General features: G+C 43.4%; 1 protein-coding gene across 6 annotated transcripts in view; it reads right to left on the bottom strand.

The window, feature by feature from the left end:
- Positions 1-22,735, bottom strand: part of LOC121323897 (protein TANC2-like) — a 136,620-nt gene that overhangs the window by 32,932 nt on the left and 80,953 nt on the right. For 5 of the 6 annotated variants that reach the window (XM_041265219.1, XM_041265223.1, XM_041265220.1 and 2 more), the window contains one exon: positions 726-874. In XM_041265219.1, coding sequence (XP_041121153.1) covers positions 726-874 — 149 coding nt within the window. Of the gene's footprint in view, positions 1-725; positions 875-17,966; positions 18,300-22,735 lie in introns of those variants that run through there. The other variant, XM_041265224.1, reaches the window with a different exon arrangement.

Below are 22,735 nucleotides of genomic sequence, written 5' to 3'. Positions count from 1 at the left end.
GCAGAATTTCCATTTCAGTTTAAAATGTTATTCCCTTATCGATTCCCTCCAACTGGGTTTTTAAAAACAAGCACGCATCTGTGCTACACGACCTGTGAGAGGAAATTGCAAGAACAAACAGTAACAACACGGCTAACAGACCGCTTGTTCATAACAGAGCACCTCTGAAAAGCTTCAAACTCTTTCCAGTCTTCTACCTACCTGTAATAAAAACCAACAGCGGCTGCCCTCCAAACACTACTTCATGTTGAAAGTCTTGTAAAGCTTTATAAGCTGCGGGGAAAAACTAGCGCAAAACGGAATTGACCCAGGCAGGATATGCAAGGACAATAAGTCACTGATCTCAAGCCAAGACCAAGTGCACACACTGTTGCCAAATGCATTCCAGTAAGCTGACAGCTTCCCAACCCATTCCACGCTGAGCTGAGATCCAGAGTGGTCAATGAATCATTCAGTGTGAAAAGAGCACAGGGAGCATACCTGTTAGGATCACACAGTGAATCTGGGTTTCAGGGATTATTGTTCATTTCTCTCTTCAATTGAATCTACCGTTGGACACAAAGCAAAAGTTGGTGCACAGAACGCATGTGCCCGCCACCTTTTGCGACAGGAAACCTTTCAACTGTGTTCGATTCTTGCCCACTTTACGCTCCGAACCGACCCTGTTAAGTAATTTATCAAACGAGCTGCTGCTTCTGTTTCTCCCTCTTCCCTCCTGCCCGTACCTGGTTCTCTTCTTGCTCCTCCATGCTGTACTGGGATTCACTCTGTCCCTCGGTCACTTTCTCTCCCAGAAGGAAGCCAAGGCGAGTCATCAGAGTGTTCGCAGCCTCATCGACCGAGGGAGGAGGCCCCAGCTCCTGGTTTGACTCGCCTGCGGGACAGACAGAAAGATACGTTCATTAGCATTGCTCACAGTAACACAGTATCACAGTCTTCTATTAACCCTATTACTATTAATTAGTCATTTAGCAGAGGCTTTTTTCTAAAGCGACTTCCAGAAACTTGGGGGTGAACTATGCATCAAAAAACTAATGCAGTTGCTTACAATAGGACCTCTGAAGGATGGAGCACAAGCAGGTTAAGTGACATGCTTAGACACACATACACACACGAGTCAGTGGCTGAGCTGGGATTGAACCTGGAACCTCCTGGTCACAAGCCCTTTTCTTTAACCACTGGACCACCAAGCTGCTGCCTTATACTTTTAAGGACCCAAAAAAAGAACTAAACCTTCAAGTTTAAAAAAGTCACACATTCCCAAACCTGTACAACTTAAAAGCAGCTTTTTTTTTCTACCCATTTATTCAAGTTCCAAATATTGTTGGATCCAGTTAAAGATCGTCACTGCAAAAGACAATAAATATGCATCCATTTACATTAGTAGTACACAACCACCTGTACTACGTTACCTCTTCACAATCAGAATGACCTTCTGTGGCCTACACCCTATTTCTTGTTTGAAAAAAGAAACAACAGCATCAAAATGAATAAAAGCAATTCCATGAGAACGATCAGGTTCAGAACGTCCAACCAAGCACACCAACTGACGCAGTGATATACAACCACTAAAGCTAAGCCAGTTTGAACAACTGTCAGTATACTGTCAGAGACTGCTCAAATTCCAGATAGCAAATCGCACTCACGGTGTGGAAGGGAACTCCAAAGCTTGTAGAAAGAAAAGGCCATTTATGAGGGTTTGGCGAGGAAACACACATCTCTACAGTAGAGGTCAAGACACAGCCATTCATTTGATGAGGCTGTTCTGTTCAAGTGGCTAGAATTGGGAGCTCCTCAATTACTCACCCACCCCGACTCTGTGTGTGTGTGACCTTGGAGGGGTGGGGTGAGGGGTTAAGCCACACCTTCTCTAGCCTTGGCCCCACCCCCCCCACCCACTGTTTCCCAGACACTGCTCATCTCCTCTTCATTCTGGTAAATAAAGTTTCCTCGGCCTGTCGGACCTTTTCTAGAATAGCTAGGGAATTCATATCCTTCGACTAAGCTTTACCCAGAGTATAAAAACACAAACACCAATCCCAAAGGGCTTGAGATAAGAAGCCAATAATAAAGGCTGCAAGCTAATTCCCCCCTGCCCCTGTTGAGGTTTTTACCATACTGAACTGTGAATTGACTAGTTCTCCAGTTTCAGACCAAAATTTTGACTAATGTCTTCAAAGTGTTAGCTCTTAATAATAACACAGATGAAGGCGTCAGCGTTTAGTTACGGGTGAACTAGGAGGCAGACACAACACTACCAGGGGTTACCGTATGTTTTGTCGGAAGCAGTGAATATTCATGGTCTGAGCAGCAGAGAAAGGGTTCATTCTTTGGGAACACAGCTTTGAAAAGGGTCTCCGTTTTCCAAAATTCCCAATCTGGCATTCTGATCCGTGTTCCAGGATAGTCTCTAACTACAGATATGAACGTAGATATGGACAGGTTTGACCGGTTTGCAGCGACACGCCCAGAGCTCAGCCTGTCGTAACAGCTGCGAACGTGTAGACTCGGCTAACTGAACAAAGTTTCTCACCCTAAAAATACAAACTCGAAAAACGTTGGCTTTGATAGCTTGGCAGAAGTAATATCAGTACATACACAAAGACCCTCTACTTTGAAGCAATTGCAAAGGCAAATGGTTTTCAGAGAGGAATAAAACAGTTTTAACATTATGACACTAGCAGGACATTAACTCAGAACAACAATTTAAGAGAGCTATCCTGAAGCTAAATGGATTCTTTCTAGTTCTATTCCATTACAATAGAATTGCTCTCAGTGAAATAGTCTTTGCTTTAAGGCCCATCTCTAACAAGGTCTCCGCTTCTAAAAGTAGGTTAGACTACATCCACATTGCTGTATAGATTTACTGAACATAGATTACATGTTTCACAGACATTGCACATGAAAATCCTGCTTAAAATGAAAGCAGTATCACACCCTGGAAGGACCTCTGACTGGAGAGGCTCTGGTTGCCATGCCAACCCCAACTGTCAAACACAGCAAGGGCTGCAAAACAGAAAAATAAAAATCCCCCCCCCAAAAAAAGTTTTTGTTGAACATGCTTACAAAGTCGTACAGCCTTTCAAAACAGAATTTTACAGAATCCTGTCATATTCAAGGTGTACAATCTCACATTCATGTTCAAAGAGCAACAGAATTCCTATGAATGAAGTCTATGAAACACCAGTACTATATTTAAAACAATACACCTTGGGGGGGGTGGGGGGAAGGAAAAAAGAAAATCACTGACTCAAATCCCACTAGCCCGTTTATTTAAAAATAAAACAAAAAAAATAGAACATCTTTTCTCTTCTGTTAAAGCCGCCCATATTGATTCTACCACACTTAAATGGCAAGACAGATGGTTGTCATGGAAACGATCTGTGCACTGTGGAATTCTTACCCACCTCCGGTTTCTGCTCTCCAAGAATTTGACTCTGGAGACCAAAGCTTATTGGAAAGGCTGGGTGGCAGGGAGGCAGGTAATTAAACCATTACTGTAATATAATTCCCGTCTCGGCTACTTCAAATAACACACATTAACCTTCCCTTGGTAGTGCTCATGGTATCGACTGATGTGTGGGGTCTCTGGGTTTGGACTGCATTGTGTAGAAGCATGTTTTATTTTAATTTTAAACCAGGGAACCCTAGACCACTCTTGTCACCTGCCTTACATGGAACTATTGAAGTCTTCCAGTGTTCTGAAGCGATTGTGGACTGAAACAGGAAGACAAGGGCTGCAGAGTCAGACAGACTCTTTGTTTAAACTGGGAACCATGAAACCAGTCTAAAAATCAGACAGGTGCTGCTCCAATCCAGTCTACAACTGGACTTTACACAAAGGCAAATGACAGTCACCTGTAGAGTAGAACTGTCGTTTGTAAATTAATTCACTCAATAATGTTTCCCTGGTAATGCAATCATTTCACAGTCTCCGTTCTACTTCACGTGTTCTTTGGTTCTCCACCCCGCGGTTTCAAATCTGACCCTTGTGGTTTCACAGACTGCAGAACAGGGCAAATTAACAAGCAAAATAGAACATCACGTTAAAGGGGAGGTGATTTGGCCAAAGCAGCCAGGTTTTTAGTGGTATCTTCTTCCTGCTGGTTAGAAAGTGGATGGTTTCCAAAGCTCTATTAAGCTGGCTGGGGTGTTGTGCTTCATGGGGAGGGATGGCACTGGCCTCTGGGGGTGTACTGGGTCTTGCCCCTCCTGACCCATGCCCCTCCTCCCTATGATTGTTGCTGATCCAGCTCTGACTGGAGGCAGCTGGGACTGAGCTCAGTAGAGCAGCTGCTCCAGCCCTGTCACTCATCATCTCCGCCTCCCTCTCGCTACCAGATAAGCCCAGGAGTTGAAATCAAGGGTCTGTTTGCAGAGAAGGTGTTGAATGTTATTTGAATGTAAATCTCTGGCTGTCTGCCTGCCTGCCTGTCTGTCTGTACATACACTACTCATCCACAGCAAATGTTAGGACTGATACATTCTTTTTGAAATGCTGAACACTGTTGCAATCTCTAAAGTCACATTTCAGTGTATGTAAATGAGTGAGTCTGTTTATGTGGATCTACGTATGAATCAATATAACTATCACAACACATTAACTGCACCGATATACTTTCAGCAATTTGATTTCTCATTTTGCAGTAGTGTACTAGGCGTGAAATCAGTACATATCTGCAACACCAAAGGACAAAGCACTCCATCAGCTGTTTTAGGAGTTGAAATGCCACCGTGCAAGGGCACCAATATTTATCTGTTTATTTATCTACATTCAAATTATTATTTTTTGACTTCTCAAATTCACATTTAGTGCAGCGCTTCAGGCAATTCTGCACCATGCACTACAAAATGAGACTGCATTCTCTTACCAGCGCATCCTTGTATTCGCACAGCAATACAAAAAAAGAGAACACTTAAATATATCAATGTCTGTCTGACACTTCAATCACAATTACCGCTCTAGTGTGGAAAGAACTACACCCATGACTGGGTGAATTGGCCCCCTGAATTAGCATCCTGCTGTTTCAAAGATGGAACCAGGCTTTACAAAAGGATAAGGACAGTGCCTCTTAATTGCTGCTGGAATTTGTATTAGTGATCAGTTGCCTTGACAGCCAGTCCCTAGGGGAGTGTGCCACACACTGCCTCTACTGAATGGCGGTGGAGCAGTGGCTAATCCACTAGCCTTTCAGCCCTGGAGGCCTGAGTTCAACTTGCTTTAAACTCCTTGAAACATTTGTTATCTTTATCGCAGCTTTTGTTTTGTTCCTTCTTTTTAAAAGCTGCTATAAGTAAATCCAGATTTAAAAATTGAAATGCATTTCGCTACCCAGCCTTGGTCCCGCCGTCCAAAAACACTGACTGATCTCCAGTCTTCTTGCAATGTTTTATGTGCTTAAACACTGAATGCCATAAAAGCCTCAAAAAACTAATTTTCCCAGCTCTGAAGCACCTGTATTGAGTTCTCTGTACTAAATCAACTGGCTTTGGGAGGTTAGTTTAGCATTTTCTGTATTCGACTTGCTTGCTCTGGGTTCTGCATTAACTTCTCTCTTATAGCCCATAGGTTGATCGCAAAGCAGTTGCACTGTCTCCAGCTTTGATCTGAGTGCATTTGCTGGTCCTGAAATCTGAAGTAGCCGGGACTTTGAATTTCCAGGCTTTAAGATACCACAGCTGCCTTGTTTGTTTCTACTGAATTGAACGGCACTATGATCCCAATGCGTGGTACAGAATCGTAATGCCAAATGTGGATGGAGTTCTCAGACTTGTATTTTGCAGGTACTGATATCCCTGTAACAGCATTCCTCCTTTGCTTTGAACTTGCTGCTACTGCCCTGCATCGCTCTGAAATACTCAGAACACATTGCTCCGAACTGAATGTATTAGCTTCATGCCAGCAAATAGGCGGTTTGTATTCAATCAGAATGCTCTCAGAATTGTTATACTGAAATTGCAGGCTCTTGAAACTCAATACAGTTGAATTTGCTGGTGTCGACTTCCTAGGAAACAGCTTTTCAACAATATGCAGACTCAAAATTGAAAAAGCCCAGAAATGTATTGAACCTTTTTTTTTGCATAATATCAGCAATGCCAGCTTGCCATGGTCGGGGGGGGGGGGGGGGGGGGGGGGGGGGGGGGGGGGGGGAATTAAATTCAGATGGGGGCCGATCGCAAATCCTTCAGCTCGTTTATTAAAAAAAAAAAAGGAGCAGCTTTTAGTAAAACCTGCATAGAACAAAAAACATATTACTCAGACAGAAAAACTGCCGAGGTCAGTACAGCAGACAAGCGGTCAACGGCTATGCTTAAAAACACATAAGAGTGAAGGCTAAACAAGAGCTTAGCAGCTTAACCTGTTCTCAGCTATATGCTTGCAGAGTTTAATTCACCGTTTGCCTTGCAGTTTGAAAGTTAATGCTAATAGGACTGCCTCAGTATAATAAGCAGGACATTACCCATCCAGCTCCCTATTGTAGGGAATACATCATTCTTACTGGACAGGTAAACAAACAGGTACAAAAACACCCCCCCCCCGTCACTGCCAGTGTCTGGTACAGAACTCTATATTATCGTTGAGTCTTCTACCATACACCCAATTAAGATTTCCCATGGTATAAAAAATCCTAAAAGCCAACTGTATTATTGTATCGAAAACCCAAGAAACGCACTAATCCTGTTAGTAAAGGAGCCGCCTGGATAACAAGGTTTAAAAATAAATAAGAGAATCAGATAGAATATAAAAAAAAACAAAAAACACACTGTTATAACAGTCAGTCCTACAGCGAAAGGGTTAGGGATGGAAAGACAAAACAAGCACAAGAGCTCATTAGGATCAGAAGCGTGCCTCACAGAACAACAGGACACCACAACAGAGCTGTCACCATGCTTACTGGGGCGGTATGCATCCAGCTCTGTGTTCTTGGCAGGGGAGGAGGAGGAGGTGGTGAGGGATGCTGAGCGAAGCTCAGACTCTGGTATTCAAGGGCTTCCTACAAACTTTGCCTTTCGCTGGGGGGCTGGGAGAAAGAGACAGAGACACACACACACGCGCACACATGGAAAAGTGAGAGAGAGACAGGAGAGAGGAGAGAGAGAGAAAGAGAGAGAGAGAGAGAGAGAGAGGAGATGAAGGGAACAGATGGAAACACTTAAATCCATAAGGTAGACTGTGTCAGGCCAGAGGGCGGGGAGGCAAGCAGGCCAGGTCTGGTTACCGTGCGTCTCAGGCCACAGCCAGGGGAAGAAACAGATAACTAGGCAGGGGTCATCCTGCCAGCGCTGTCCATGGGACAAGGGGGGGAAGGAGGGAGGGCTCTTCTTTTAAAAGATTTCAAAAGACGATAAAGTGCCCCTTTTTTGTCTGTCAACTTTGCAAATATCTGCTGGTAAGAATGCTTACACTTACATCTCAAACTGTGTTGGTAATTGACCAATTCTGCTGTCTAAGATGAGTCACCTTACACTCGATCTTCCTCCTAATTGTATATTTATCTTTCAACCTGTCTGTCTAGAAGATCTTTGTGAGGAGCAACAGTTAAAGTTCTCACCGAGTGAGAGACAGGCCCCGCGACCAGTGCCAAATAGGGAACATCTGCAAATCAGAAGTTAGAAAATGAAACAGACTTCCTTTAAAAACAGACAGGTAGATGTTTAACTGTAAAAGGCAAATGCTAGAGGATGAAGGAGAAAGTCTCTCAGATGAAATGACCAATTATTAAATATTGCTGATCTTTAATTAAAAAGAAATTCCATTTTGGTGAGAGGTGGCAAAATGTATTTATTTTTTGGTAATAGTAACGCCTCATTTTAAAAATAATTAAAAAAAAAAAAAAACATTTTAAACTGCAAGCTCAAAAAGAGTAACCCTACCACTCACAATACTACTGCTAAAAACAAAGATTATAATTGGAATAATTTGCAAAGTATGAATGGTATTCCTGGTTCAGGGCAGAACATTGGCTGTTTTTCCCTTGTCTTTTACATACAAACACACATAAAAAAAACCTCGAACAACAAACTAGAAAGAGAATAAACTGTCCTGTACCCAGCTAGGAAACAATCTGCAATTAGTGTTTCTCAGGACCTGAATTTCAAAAACAATTTCTTTAAATAAATAGCCTTTCTTCATCAATTGCTTCTGTGGTTTACCCCTCAAATTACACAAGGAATTGAGCGTTTGATGTTCAAAACGGGTGCTTCTTAAAATACATTTGAGAGCGACTCAAGCATCACAAGGAGGAAACTGGCAATCTGGATGAGCAGATCCCACCTGTCAGTACATTTTAAACCTTGTTTCGTGCTCCTCATTGCACAATTAAGACAGTTTTAGCATCATGTTTACCTTTTTTTTTAATGCTCATCACTATCATTTTTTTAGCCGGTGCATTTTAAAAGACTAACATCTGCGCAGTGACTTGTGTGCCTAAAGTGTCGCAGTGATGTTTTCTTTCAGGCTAATGGAATCTCTGAGGTTTGATTCATTCTAATCCTATTTAAATGGGATTCATTGACAGAAAGCCCTTTTGACTGACAGTCGCAGAATCGCGTAAACACAAGTATTCTAGTAAAAAATAACACAACTCGGTACCAAAGGAAAGCCCCACGAGCATTTACATAAAAATTAGAAAAGACACTTTGAAAATGTGCCTCTGCCTCTTCCTCTCATATACCTATACATGTACATATATACAAGTCTTCATCCAACCTTTGAACACAAAACCGAGGCCCGTTTCTTAACAGCGTTACTGGTGTATTTCGATCAGTTGATTAGACCTTTGTCTTTGAATGAGTGTGAACATACTGTGTGTTTTCCAGAGTCTATTATGTAACATTTAGTGGACTACTTTGTGGCAGAGTGGCCCTGAGCAAGTCACTGAACCTCCTTGTGCTCCATCCTGCATTGAGGTGTTAAATCCTACTGTAAGTGACTCTGCATATAATGAATAGTTCACAGCCTACCTCTGTAAAGCATTTTGTGATGGCAGTCCACTATGAAAGGCACTATATAAAGATATTATTATTATTAAACAGAACCTGTTCAACGATACTGTACAGGGATATCCGTGTGTGTCTGTTGCATTTTCTTCAACATGTTATGTGCAACAATCATTGCACTCAATGTGCATCCCTGCTTCACAGTGCCACCTTCCATGCTAATTAAACTGGAGCAGGGCTTCCAGCTAGCATGCATGTCTGTTCTAACATCCGCTCTCTCCAGAGAGCGTTTCCTTGTGAGTAAACAAACCAAACCAGCCCTCTGACTAACAAGCACACAGATTCTACGGAGATTTCACATCCCATCGCTCACCTTGGATAAGGACAGCAATTCCAGTGCTGACATGCACATCTCGAAACCACAACCAGCACTATACAGTTGTTGCTATTAAACTCAGGGGGAACAGCCTGTTCTCTAACGCCGTGTGTACCCGACAGGGAGCCTTTTGTTTGCCTCCATTTCTCTGGATCATTTATGGTCAGTTACCATGGTACAGCCTATAAACAGACCACTCAATCCATAGTTTTAGCGTACCTGCGAATATGTAAATAGGGAACTCTTTGATCCATGGTATTGTAAGTGATGTCAGTGATGTCACAATACCCTAGATCAAAAGAATGGCGAGTACACCTCAGCAGCTAAGAGAGGCACTAACATGGGCACGAGCGACATCAAAAACCCTTTTGAAATAGAATTCTATTACTGACTGTAAAACTGACTGGTTTTCGTTAGTTGGATTTAATTTTTTTTAAAAGAACGATGCAACCATGACCATTACTTTATAAAGTCAAAATCTGTGTTTTAGCCAATTTCAACTAAGCCGCCTGAAACATTCAGTCCATTTTAATGTCATTTTTTTACTTATTTATTTTTATAAATAATAAATGGAGTTTATTTCAGAAACAGAAACAGATCTCTCCGAAGTACAAAGTCACAGGACAGCCGCCTGACTCGGACTGGTTTTGCAGAGGGTCGACACAATTCTCTCACAGTTGCCCCCTTCTGTCATTCTGTAGTCTCACAATTTCACACGTTGCACCACTTGGCTGCCCAGCGAAACTTGATTCAATTTAAATGCTGGGATTACAGGTAGCCACCCAAGCAGAAAGAAAAATCTGATTCACAACAAGCCAGGCTGCTTTCCCACTGCCGGTAAGGGCCCTCAGAAAACATGGACCCTGACTAAGTGAAGCCCGCGGTTTATTACCCTGCATGCACACAGGTGTCTTGAAATGCAGGTGCCTGTTAGAACCTTTTTATTCCTACTCGTTTATCAATTTTCAGAAGCCAGCTGCATCATCACCATTCGTGCTGCACATTTCAAAATTCGTTTTCTCATAGTTTGCAATGCGAAAAAAAAAGTTGTGAATTCCAGAAAGACCATCCTCTATTATTACTGGGACTTAACCAAATACAAAATAATACTTTCAGCAAGCATATTGGCAAGGAAAATGATTGTGTGTCACTGGAAACCTCCCATATCAAGCAACAGCAGGTTAGCACAAGGATTGCTGAGGTCAAGATCCACAAAAACAGAGGGAGAAAAAAGTTCCCAGAGTAACATTTAGCAAACCTTTGTTCTTCAGGCAGGGTTTAAAATAACTGCAGCAGCAGCAGCGGTCCTGACACAATGATGGATTGCTTAGGAACCTTCATGCAAATACATTCTACTTATCAGCTTGGGCACACAGAAACAAACTTTAAAATCACTTCAGAGGAAGAATCGCTTAATAACACACATCAAGCTGACAACGCAACAAACCCCCAAAAAACTAGACCCTTTAATGTAACAGAGGTCAGCCCCTGCCCTGTGGTTTAGAAGCTGCAGTGCTGCTGTTCTCGCTCTGGGTTTTGACTGCAGACAGGTATCTGGAATTATAAATATGCAGTATCATTTGTTTCTCTGCTCATGAACTGCGCAAAATCTATTTTTCAAAAAAACAAAAAAGCTTCTTAGGTAGCTAACACTGTTAGCTCCGATAAAAACAAGGAACTTTACAAGACTGAAGCAGCCCTAACGTAACAGGCATCTGAAGTCCTTGGTTCTAATGTTAGTATTAGAAATGTTTACGCCACTTGCCAACTGTCCAGAAACCCACAGGCCATTCCTGTACAGAGAAGCACGTGCCACCCAATAAATGTGTGCAATCCGCCGAGGCATGCTGCCTGGGGGTGTGCCAATAACCCCCCACCCCCCACCCCCCCCCCCACCCGGACGGGAGACCTCACTGACAGCTTAACAGCTGGGACAGATTAACACTATTGAGGAATCAGGAAATCACCACCAAGCTGAAACAAAAAATACCTCCTACACACCACTGTGGAGTTAACAATAATAATAATAACAATAATAATAATATTTAACAGATGCTTTTATTCAAAGCAATTCAAAGCAACTTAGAGACTTGGAGGGTGAATTATGCATCTCAACTGCTGCTGCTGCAGTGTCATTCACAATAGGACCTCAGTTTTACAACTCATCCGAAGGACAGAGCACAAGGAGGTTAAGTGACTTGCTCAGGGTCACACACACAGCGAGTCAGTGGCTGAACTGGGATTGAACCTGGAACCTCCTGGTAACAAGCCCTTTCTTTAACCACTGGACCACCAAGCCTCCTCAATTCAAGTAATGACTGCAAACTGTATTGCCCAACTCAGATGCCCAGTTTGGATTTGTACGAAGCACAAGGTGATCTGGCTGCTTAATTAGGAACAACCCTTTTATTCGATTGGTATTCTTTAAATATAATCCTTTTTGCCAAACCGTTCAGTCAACCCAGCTTCCTATAGGACATGCAAGCCTCATTTAATATTTGTTTTTTATTTCTGATAAATGATCAATCTGGTTAGGTTAGTTAGAGACACGCTCTGCATAACAATGCAATACAACTTCAGACAAAAACACAGACAAGCTCGCACAATGCAACCAGACAGCCTCGGAGAGGTTTAATGAAGCATTTTTTCAAAGCGGGGATTGCTTTGTTTTCCATTAAGAACGAAGCTCTTTGCTTTATGTGAACCCTATCTGAAGCACACAGGACGAGCAGAACTATACGCAGTCAATGGAACAAATTATTTTTGCAAGACTGCAATACATCTCGCGCAAAGCGGTGTTGATTGTCTTGTGGTTGAAACAAAGGACTGAGGGGCAGGAGATCCTGGGGTCAAATCTCAGCTCAGCCACTGTGTCACTACAGAGGGTACGGCTGCCACATTTACAATGTGCACTGCAGTAATCCTGAAGATCTGGGGAACATCTTCCACAAGTTCGGCGTTTGTATAATAGAGGGTTGGTATACTTGAATAACCTTTTGACGTGCTGGCTAAACTTAAATGTTTAGATTACTAAATATAGCACTTTCTGAACACGACAAGACAAGGGTGATTTTCAGCAAAACATAAGAGAGGACTAAGATCTTTAATTGAAACTAAAAGTAACTAACCCTGCAAAAGGGTATCAGTATAGGTATCCCTGAACTAAGAACCACAGCGCTGACACCACAACCCTAACCACTATAGCTCTAACACCACAGCCCCAACCCCTATACCTCCAACACCACAGCCCCGACCCCTATACCTCTAACACCACAGCCCCGACCCCTATAGCTCTAACACCACAGCCCCGACCCCTATAGCTCCAACACCACAGCCCCGACCCCTATAGCTCTAACACCACAGCCCCGACCCCTATAGCTCTAACACCACAGCCCCGACCCCTATAGCTCTAACACCACAGCCCCGACCCCTATAGCTCTAACACCACAGCCCTGACCCCTATAGCCCTAACACCACAGCCCCGACCCCTATAGCTCTAACACCACAGCCCCGACCCCTATAGCTCTAACACCACAGCCCCAACCCCTATAGCTCTAACACCACAGCCCCAACCCCTATAGCTCTAACACCACAGCCCTGACCCCACAGCCCTGACCCCTATAGCTCTAACACCACAGCCCCGACCCCTATAGCTCTAACACCACAGCCCTAACCCCTATAGCTCTAACACCACAGCCCTGACCCCACAGCCCTGACCCCTATAGCTCTAACACCACAGCCCCAACCCCTATGGCTCCAACACCACAGCCCTAACCCCTATAGCTCTAACACCACAGCCCTGACCCCACAGCCCTAACCCCTACAGCTCTAACACCACAGCCCCAACCCCTATAGCTCTAACACCACAGCCCCGACCCCTATAGCTCTAACACCACAGCCCCGACCCCTATAGCTCTAACACCACAGCCCCGACCCCTATAGCTCTAACACCACAGCCCCGACCCCTATAGCTCTAACACCACAGCCCCGACCCCTATAGCCCTAACACCACAGCCCCAACCCCTATAGCTCTAACACCACAGCCCCAACCCCTATAGCTCTAACACCACAGCCCTGACCCCTATAGCCCTAACCCCACAGCCCTAACCCCTATAGCCCTAACACCACAGCCCTAACCCCTATAGCTCTAACACCACAGCCCTGACCCCTATAGCCCTAACACCACAGCCCCAACCCCTATAGCTCTAACACCACAGCCCCGACCCCTATAGCTCTAACACCACAGCCCCAACCCCTATAGCTCTAACACCACAGCCCCGACCCCTATAGCTCTAACACCACAGCCCTAACCCCTATAGCTCTAACACCACAGCCCCAACCCCTATAGCTCTAACACCACAGCCCCGACCCCTACAGCCCTAACCCCACAGCCCCAACCCCTACGGCTCTAACACCACAGCCCCGACCCCTATGGCTCCAACACCACAGCCCCGACCCCTATGGCTCTAACACCACAGCCCCGACCCCTATAGCTCTAACACCACAGCCCCGACCCCTATAGCTCTAACACCACAGCCCCGACCCCTATGGCTCTAACACCACAGCCCCGACCCCTATGGCTCTAACACCACAGCCCCGACCCCTATGGCTCTAACACCACAGCCCCGACCCCTATAGCTCTAACACCACAGCCCCAACCCCTATAGCTCTAACACCACAGCCCCGACCCCTATAGCTCTAACACCACAGCCCCGACCCCTATAGCTCTAACACCACAGCCCTGACCCCACAGCCCTGACCCCTATAGCTCTAACACCACAGCCCCGACCCCTATAGCTCTAACACCACAGCCCCGACCCCTATGGCTCTAACACCACAGCCCCGACCCCTATGGCTCTAACACCACAGCCCCGACCCCTATGGCTCTAACACCACAGCCCTGACCCCTATAGCTCTAACACCACAGGCCAGACCCCTATAGCTCTAACCCCCACAGCCCCAACCCATACCATTATTTTGGGATATTATTTTGTGTGACATATTTACATCACTTTGACGCCCCGGCAGAAATAAGCGACAACAAATAAATATGACCAATCAAGAAAGGCGACGGCAGTTCTGAAAACCAATTTGAAAAAATTCTGACACAATCTTCAGCTAAAATGTCTCATTTCAGACTGACAGGCCAGGAAATTGATTACTGAATTCACAGAACCAGAAATGTGTGTCTCACTCCGATACTGGCTTTTCCATTACACACCTCTGCAATGCAATTAGCCTGAACTCACTAAGAATTAAAATCGAGACAGAAATACTATACATTAACTCTAATGTACAGTTACCCCCCCCCCCATACACAAGTGATTACCTGATAGCTGTAAGACAAATATAGGAGTGGCATTCTAGGGGGTCATGCATGGGGACACCCTTCTGTTGGACCTGCCTTGTGTTATTTAAAGAAACAAGTCTTCTGAGACAGGTGGTCTGCTGCTCCTGTCAATCACTGCGCAGATTCCCTGTGATGAGCTAACTAGTACAAGATATCTGACCTGGCGTCTGTTCCCTTGTCTCAGCTCTGGGTTCGGGTTAAACATGCACTGCACAGCATGGGGAACCAGGAATACTGCAACACTAGATCAGCCATTCTCCACATAGCTGTTCTAAGTTTTAAATCCTAAATGCCATTGCAAGCTCAGGAGAAGCTAGTATGACATCATGAGCTTGGCAAAGAATGTAACCAAACCCATTTTGCCTTCAAGCAATCAGTGAATGAGCGTTTAAAACATTGACTAAAACGTATTATTATTACTAGTTAGTCATTTATCAGGCGCTTTTATCCAGAGAGATGAGGGGGTGAACTATGCATCACAACTGCTGCTGCAGAGTCACTTACAATAGGACCTCGACACAGTAGGATGTCTCATCCGAAGGGCAGATCACAAGGTTAAGCGGCTTGCTGAGGGTCATGCACAGGGAGTCAGTGACAAGCCCCTTTCTCAGACTACTGGACCACCAAGCATGCCTAATGACTTAAAAAGGCATTCGCGGAAATGTATGTCCATTGCTATATTCTCCAGCTTGTCACAACTGAAGTAAGCACTTAACACTCAAGTATTGTTACAAAGTATAGCTGGTAGTTTCTTACAGCGTAAGACAAAGGGTTACTTCAATTAAACAGTAAAGGAACTGGCAGCAAGAATTGCACAGCGCATATACTTGCAAAATGAGCAAACTACCAGGTAAAGCCCTTTGGAAATACATTGAAAAGGCAGGAATAGCTCCTAGTATATTACACTTCAGTATAGAGATAGTAACAGGGGCAAATGCATTCGTCTTGAAAGGCTGCATTCATGCGACACTGAACAAATGTGTATGGTTTCCTCGATAAAAAAACAATTATTAGTATATTCCAAATGCATCACAGAGTAATTACAGATCTTGTTATAGTGGGAGTGAGGGCAATGTGTCCAAGGCTGTAATGTAATACATCAAGCTAACTGGCTTTAGGGCTGTCACTGCCCTGTGCATTGAACTGCACCACTCTTAATAGCACTGAGAAGGCAGTGTATTTGTATGAATGTCTTACTTTTGATTTATTAGTAAGCAAGCTGTATACATATGCTAATATTAGGATAATGTGAAACATGGAGCAAAATTACATATTGGGTACTCATAACGATTATCACATCAGTTACTGGATACGTGAGTAATGAAAAGCCAAAAGAAAAGTCAAGGGCTATTTATCATTACATTATAATGCATGGGTCATTACAGTTCATTAACCCTATACCAGTCTGCAGTTGTAATCAGGATGCAAGCATTCACACACAGAGAAAACCCTAACCTCTAAACACACCTTAATAGGCGCAGTTGGCTGTACATTATTTTAAAAAAATATATACATAGAATGAAGATCAAAGGGTTATGTAAAAATTCAACTGGGCTGGCAATGCACCAATTATGGTAAACATTCTCATAATTGTGTGTTCCTTTGATTATATACAAAACCTGGGACAAATATATTTACTAGAGAGTTCATTTTTAAATATCAAATATTTCAAGATTTTTTTTCCGCACTCAAATGTTTTATTTGAAAATAGTTTAATATAAAACTAAATCGTGGTTCATATAAAACTGTGTGTTATGTTTCACGTTATTGTAAACACATTTATAAATATGTTTGAAAACACAAAAAGTTATATTTCTCAAATATTCACAACAAAACATTAATTAATTTACAATCATTTCAAACAAATGTGAAATATTTACACAAAATCATTATTTCTCCCCGGTCTGCTGTGATCCCAAGCCCACTGGGTTGATGAACAGGAGAAGCTCTTACAGCGGCTTGAACACAAAGTACAAGACCACTGAATACAAAGAAACCCACCACTGATAGGTAAACGAAGGGCACAAAAACACAATATTGCATTTTTTCTAAAACGATGATGCTGAAGCATGAGAACGGCCCGTTTTGTGTCTTGGATACTGACATTTTTGAATTTTAGTTGTAAGATTCCCTTTCTCTTTTACAGTCTGCGATGCACCTGGATCCAACTTGTAAGTTTTACTGTATAACCCTTCCACTGCAGACAAGTGACGCAGCTTCAACATTCAGTCAAGAAGTTGAAACATACTTCAGCACTGCTGGTACGGGTTTAATAGACTAGTAAATGTCACGTTTTTGGGCTACAGCTTTCAGTGCGAGCCTATAATAGGGCGACAATGAACTGACCCCCTAAACAACGTTCAATCTGAACCAACAGCAAGACGATGAGGGAACAGGCATGAATTACTGGGAGAACAGCAACATTTTGTTCACATTTTTGTCAAGATAAATAATTTCAAGCTGTACTGTAAGTTTAGTTATTCTTAAGGTTTGTAACAGGGAGCCTCCCCGGTCAGGTAAGAAATGAAACCTGTTACCGTATCGATCATTTTTGCTGCCACTGTATTCGAAGAGACGCCTGAATGCATACACAACACTAACCCTCCTAAGCAAGCCCAGACACCCACTGGAATACAGACAATTAGCCCAAGCCCCAACAATATGAGCATTGCATAAACACGCCAGTAACTACAGGACTGGTTTTCTATATACAAAAATGTAACCCCCTAATCCATTTTGAAGAGGAGGACCGCACATTTGTTTCCCCACTTGTCTTATATTTCCCTTACTTGGGAAGAAACGGGCCTCAGTTAAAACTGAAATACACCCTCGCACAGGGCTGGAGCTACGCATGCTGTATATACCCCCACACCCACAGACTGGCATACGTTTGTTATGGCTCCCACACGCTGCTGTAATGCAAGCCACTCTCTCTTTACATTTCTCTCTCTCATTTTTTAAAGAGGCAAATAAAAGTCTCCAGCCCCCATATGGTATCTCCTCTTTACGCCCCTGTGGGTCCACTTTATTACAATATCATCTTCACGGTTATCTGCTATTGTCCATCACAGTACTGTATCTAACCCCCCCTCGCCCGCCCCGCAATAGAGCCCGTTTATTTAAGCAGGCCTTGCTGCATTCCGTTACAGGTGAAACAATCCCTTAGCTGTTGCTTAATTTTTTTTTAAAATCCGCCTTTAAAATCGGCTAACCCTTGCTGAGGACATCATCCCATTTAAAATGACAGCTAGAGCGTGGATCTATATGCAGACAATTATTTGACAAAGTGCAGCAGCTCACCGTTCTCATACCAGACTACACATTCCGTGGGACTGTGACAGGACCCCAGTCGTGCCCCATCGCCTTCCAGTAAGCTGAGCAGATCCTCACACCCGAACGATGACCAGTTCATTAATAAAATCCCCCCCAAAAAATCAGCTATGCGCAAATACGAGTGAGTGAGAGAGAGACAGAAAGCTAATGAGCAGAGCTGCTGTTGCGGACCCGGCTGGCTATCACGGTGTCGGACGTGCTTCTGCTGACTGTCATCCTGACGTTGGAGTGAGAAAACCCTGGAACAGGTTGATAATGGTGCAGAATCACGCAGTCAATGATTCAGCGGCGTTCTCCGTTTCTCCCTCCTGCTCCCTCTCCCTCTTTTTAACATTCAGTGGCAATACAGGAACAAGCCCAGGTCTACATCGGATGACTGGTGCAGTGCTGCTGTTGTCATGGAAACCGGGGGGGGGGGAGGAGCAGAGGGATTAAAGAGAGGCTGTTGCAGATCCTGGCGATTACTCCTCTGAATAAAAACGATCATACCCATAAAGAGGAGCTGTGAGGGTCTTCCTGAGAGTGAAGATACAGTCCCTGCTGTCCAATATCTGGGTGTCAGACTGATAGGAAAAAACAAACAGGACCCCCTCCCTTCCTCCTCCACGTTGTCTTTGCCTCACCTTGTCAAAGCTCCAATAGCTTCCAGTAGAATACATACACATATACATTTTTTATATATATATATATATATATATATCAGGTTCTCACATAGCAGATTCAGGCAATTGTGTAGTACTGAATATCCATGGAAAGCTCATACTTGGCTACACCGATAATTAAACACTGCTGGTAAGCTTCTTATGGCAGAGCAAGACTCTACTGTCACTGAGTGCACTGCCGCTCAATATTGCCTCCATGTTCACAACGGCATCCTCCCTGACCCTCACTACTCCACAAGCATTGTAGTAAAGAAGAACTATGGAAGCATGGCAATGCTTATTCAAGCACAGTTAAAGAAACACTGCGATAACAAACTCCTAGTCAAAAATGAAGAGACTAACTTAACTAACAGACAGTCAAACAATTACAGAATACTGATGAGGAGGGAGGGGGGGGGGGGGGGGGGGGGGACGGACAACATATGTAGCTTGCTTTTCTCTCAAGATAACAGAAGGTGCTTAGAAAATTGTGTATTAATACTGTAGGAGCGGTATGCACTGAGAAGCCAGTACATGGGTAACGTATTTGAAATTATATATATATGTGATAGTAGGTCTATACGGTAAAACACACAAAAGCAGTGATACAATCTTACCATTAGGTGGCACTGTTTGCTATGTGCAAATCCAATTTAAAAGTAAACAATGAAAATGGCAAATGCTTTTGCCCAAGTCAAATGGGAGCGACAGAAAAACTGGTACGATATTTAGTATAGAATCAACAAAAAATTACTGTAAATGTTGTTACATTAATATAAAAACAGAGAAATGTCATTTTTCATTTATTTTGTATTTTATTCCTACTCCTACAGTAGGAGTCAGACAACGTGTCACTTGATATACTGTGTGGTATACACGACCCGGAGCAGACAAGACAGACAAGCTTCAGGAGTCTGAAAGGGCTCAAGTCCCTGGAAACTACTGCACAAAATCAACGAACAGAACTGCTTCCCATGTTAAGAAACCACAGGTGGAAAAAAAAAAGAGTCCCGTTACATAGCAGTTTGATCTGTTCTTGGTTTTCCTATGAGTTCTTAGACACGTCTAAGCTTGTTACTGCATTTACACACTGGGGCTGATCAAGCTAGTAGTAAAACTGGGAATGGGTGACACCGCTATGCAAAAGGAGTCTTATTCCCATCCCTGAGAAACTATGACATAGATGAATGATGAAAAATGTCTGCAGAGGATTGAGACATCTGAAAGGGAGCGTCAATAAGAATAATCCGCTATGCTTATTTTAATAAATGAAATGTTGCCTTTTCTGACATCAGTGGGGACCGATGTATCCGATCAGGGGACGACAGCAACAAACTGCACGGAAAGAATCGCCGATTTTCCCAAAAGGTCATCCTTCACACTGTTTAAATGAGAAAACGAAAAAAGAAATGTTCTCTTCGGCACCCATTGCTAAGACAATCAATCACAAAGGTAATGCAATACGACACACAAAAAAAAAACCAATCAGTTACCGGTGTGGAACGTTCTGAAACTTCCCAATACGGAATGGCACGACTAGGACAGGAGTCAGGCTCAGTGGCGCAGACATCAGAACACCTTTGAGTCTCTCCACAATACAAGGCAGTAAAGCAAGTTTAAGGATATTTGATCTAATTAACTACAGTCCAAGCAACAGGCTTTTGATCAACAGGTAAACATTAATTAAGCTGTAGCTTTAAAAGCCCATTTCCAGGAAAACATAACATCATTAACATCAGACGAATGGCTCTGATTTAAATTTCCATGTATTTAGACTGACAGACCCTTCACCACTAAAATCTTGCACTTGCCGTCAGTGGTAATTAAATCATGTAAAAAAAGCGTACCGCTGTTATGAAATAGTTCAAGCAGTAAAAGTCTGTTACTACAAATAGATACGGGTGCAGTTTGAGATGCTAGGTTCTATTTTAGTGACCTAAAAGTCCACACCACCACCCTTACACTCAGGTTGAATCCTGCTGCTGTTTAACCCCGAAGGGTGATTTGCTGAAGCTCGTATTGGCAAGGTCTTGTTTTTGCACACCTGATGCTAACCATGCACACAACCCTAGTGCTGCGCAGGCTGGAGCTCTGCTCGGCTGAGCGATACGCCCCCTGCAGGTTCTTCTATAACCCAGTGGAGCAGGTGGGCGGTGAGCTGCAGGAGAGGACCTGTAGAGAGAGGGGGCCGAGTGTGGGGGCAGGGAGGAGATTCACCTCATCTTGCTGGTGCCGGCAGGCGGCCAGAGAGAGGAGCATCTGGATTTATATCTAACCCTTAGTTTATTTATCACTGGAGCGATACAGAGCTTGCAGAAATCAAAACCGACTCTGAATGTGTCCTTCTCTGCTTTGTGTTGATGCAATGTAGGCTTGTGCACGTGTGCAAGGGATTTTGATTCGGCAGCATAGAACAAACTGTAAATCATATTAGCAATTAAAAATGTGATGAGAACAAAGATTTCACAAAATGTCTAAATATTCATCATGAAATAATGAACGTTCTCCAGGGCTACTCTAAGGGTGTGTAGGTGCGACCACACATCGAACAACAAAACCCGAAAATTAAATAACTGTGTATGCACACGGTTGTACATGCTTTTCCTGATCAATAAATAAATACACTTCCTCCCCTCTAAGTGCAGATAATCAGACACTTCTCCATTTGCACCATGCATTTTGATTTCAATACACTCAACATCTAAGGGCAATCTCAGGGATGGTAATAAGACTCCCACTGCATAGCAGTTTCACCCATTCCAGGTTTTACACGAGCTTGATTCGCCACATATTGGCAACAAGCTCAGCTGTGTCTTCTTAAACTCAAAGTAAAATCAAACTGCTATGCAACGGGAGTCCGATTCCCATCCCAGAATCTAGGATACAAAATGTGACCTTCCAGTACACTGCAGCCGCTGCTCTCGAGTGGATAATTGTGATATCCTGGCCATGGCTGATTAGACACAGTAAGTGTCCTTCTCTCTAGGAGCTGGGTCTGAGTGCAGTGGGTTTACACAGGAAGCTGTGCAGTATGAAACCAGGGCAGGTAGACTGCCCTCAGCCTCACCAAGGTCACCCTGAAGCTTCACACCTGCAGGAGCAGACGAGGTGAGCTCAAAAAGACACAGCAGTAAACAACAAAATAAAAAAATATTACTGCATACAATTCCTGCACTGTACTGCACTAAAAAGCTACTGTGTTCAATATACTGCACTGTGCTTGCTACAGAGCCTTGCACGTCCAAATATACTTAAAATGTGTATTTCTAATATTACAAAGCACACTGAATACAATTATTAGGGGTGACAACACATGGCCACAATACCTATAATATCTACAGCAATGGCCAAAAGTTTAGCATCCCCTTCTATACAGAATGAACATAGTTAGATCCACGAAGTCGAATGAAAGCTGCTGAATAATGTGACGTTAACATACTGAATTTCCATATATTTAATGATTACGTCTCAATCGTAAAATTCCAGGTGATGGAAAAACTTTTGGCCATAGCTGTATATTATCAGCATCTAGACCCTAAAAATCCTGCAGGTTTTCATATATTCAAATAAAAAACACAGTTTTGTTTTAAAACAACAAAGAATAAAAGACCAGGCAAAGTAAAAACAGAATGAACCACATCTTTACTTCCTTTATTGTATTCAAACCGCCAAAAAAAAAAAAAACCCAGGCTGTAAAATTTGGTGCCAATGCAGCTCTCCAACTTATCAGGACTCACAGCTTCCCTTACCATTGAGACATGGTTGAGCTGCTGGATCTTTTCCATAAACTGCAGGCATGCTTAGAAGAGCACCATTAGTCAACATCTTTACAAAAGACAGAAGGAGTCCTTCAAAAAACACTGAGGGAGGAGTGGCAACCACAGAGTCTGACCATCAGGAAAGGGTTAAAGCTAACGGAACAGGACGCTCGCTCCCCCTAGCTGTCACTCATGGAAGGACAGGTGATTCTTGTGTAGACTGACATCGTAGATTAGCAGGGGTGCTTTTGGAGCAGGAAATCTGCAGAACAGAGCAGCCATGCTAGTCTTTTATTTCCTATTTATTTATTTATGCTATGCTCTTAACAGGTGACAC

This window comes from Polyodon spathula, chromosome 12, assembly GCF_017654505.1.
Source record: "Polyodon spathula isolate WHYD16114869_AA chromosome 12, ASM1765450v1, whole genome shotgun sequence".
Taxonomy (NCBI): Eukaryota; Metazoa; Chordata; class Actinopteri; order Acipenseriformes; family Polyodontidae; genus Polyodon; species Polyodon spathula.
Note: the sequence above shows the minus strand (reverse complement) of the source record. Positions and strands in the feature narration are given on the sequence as shown.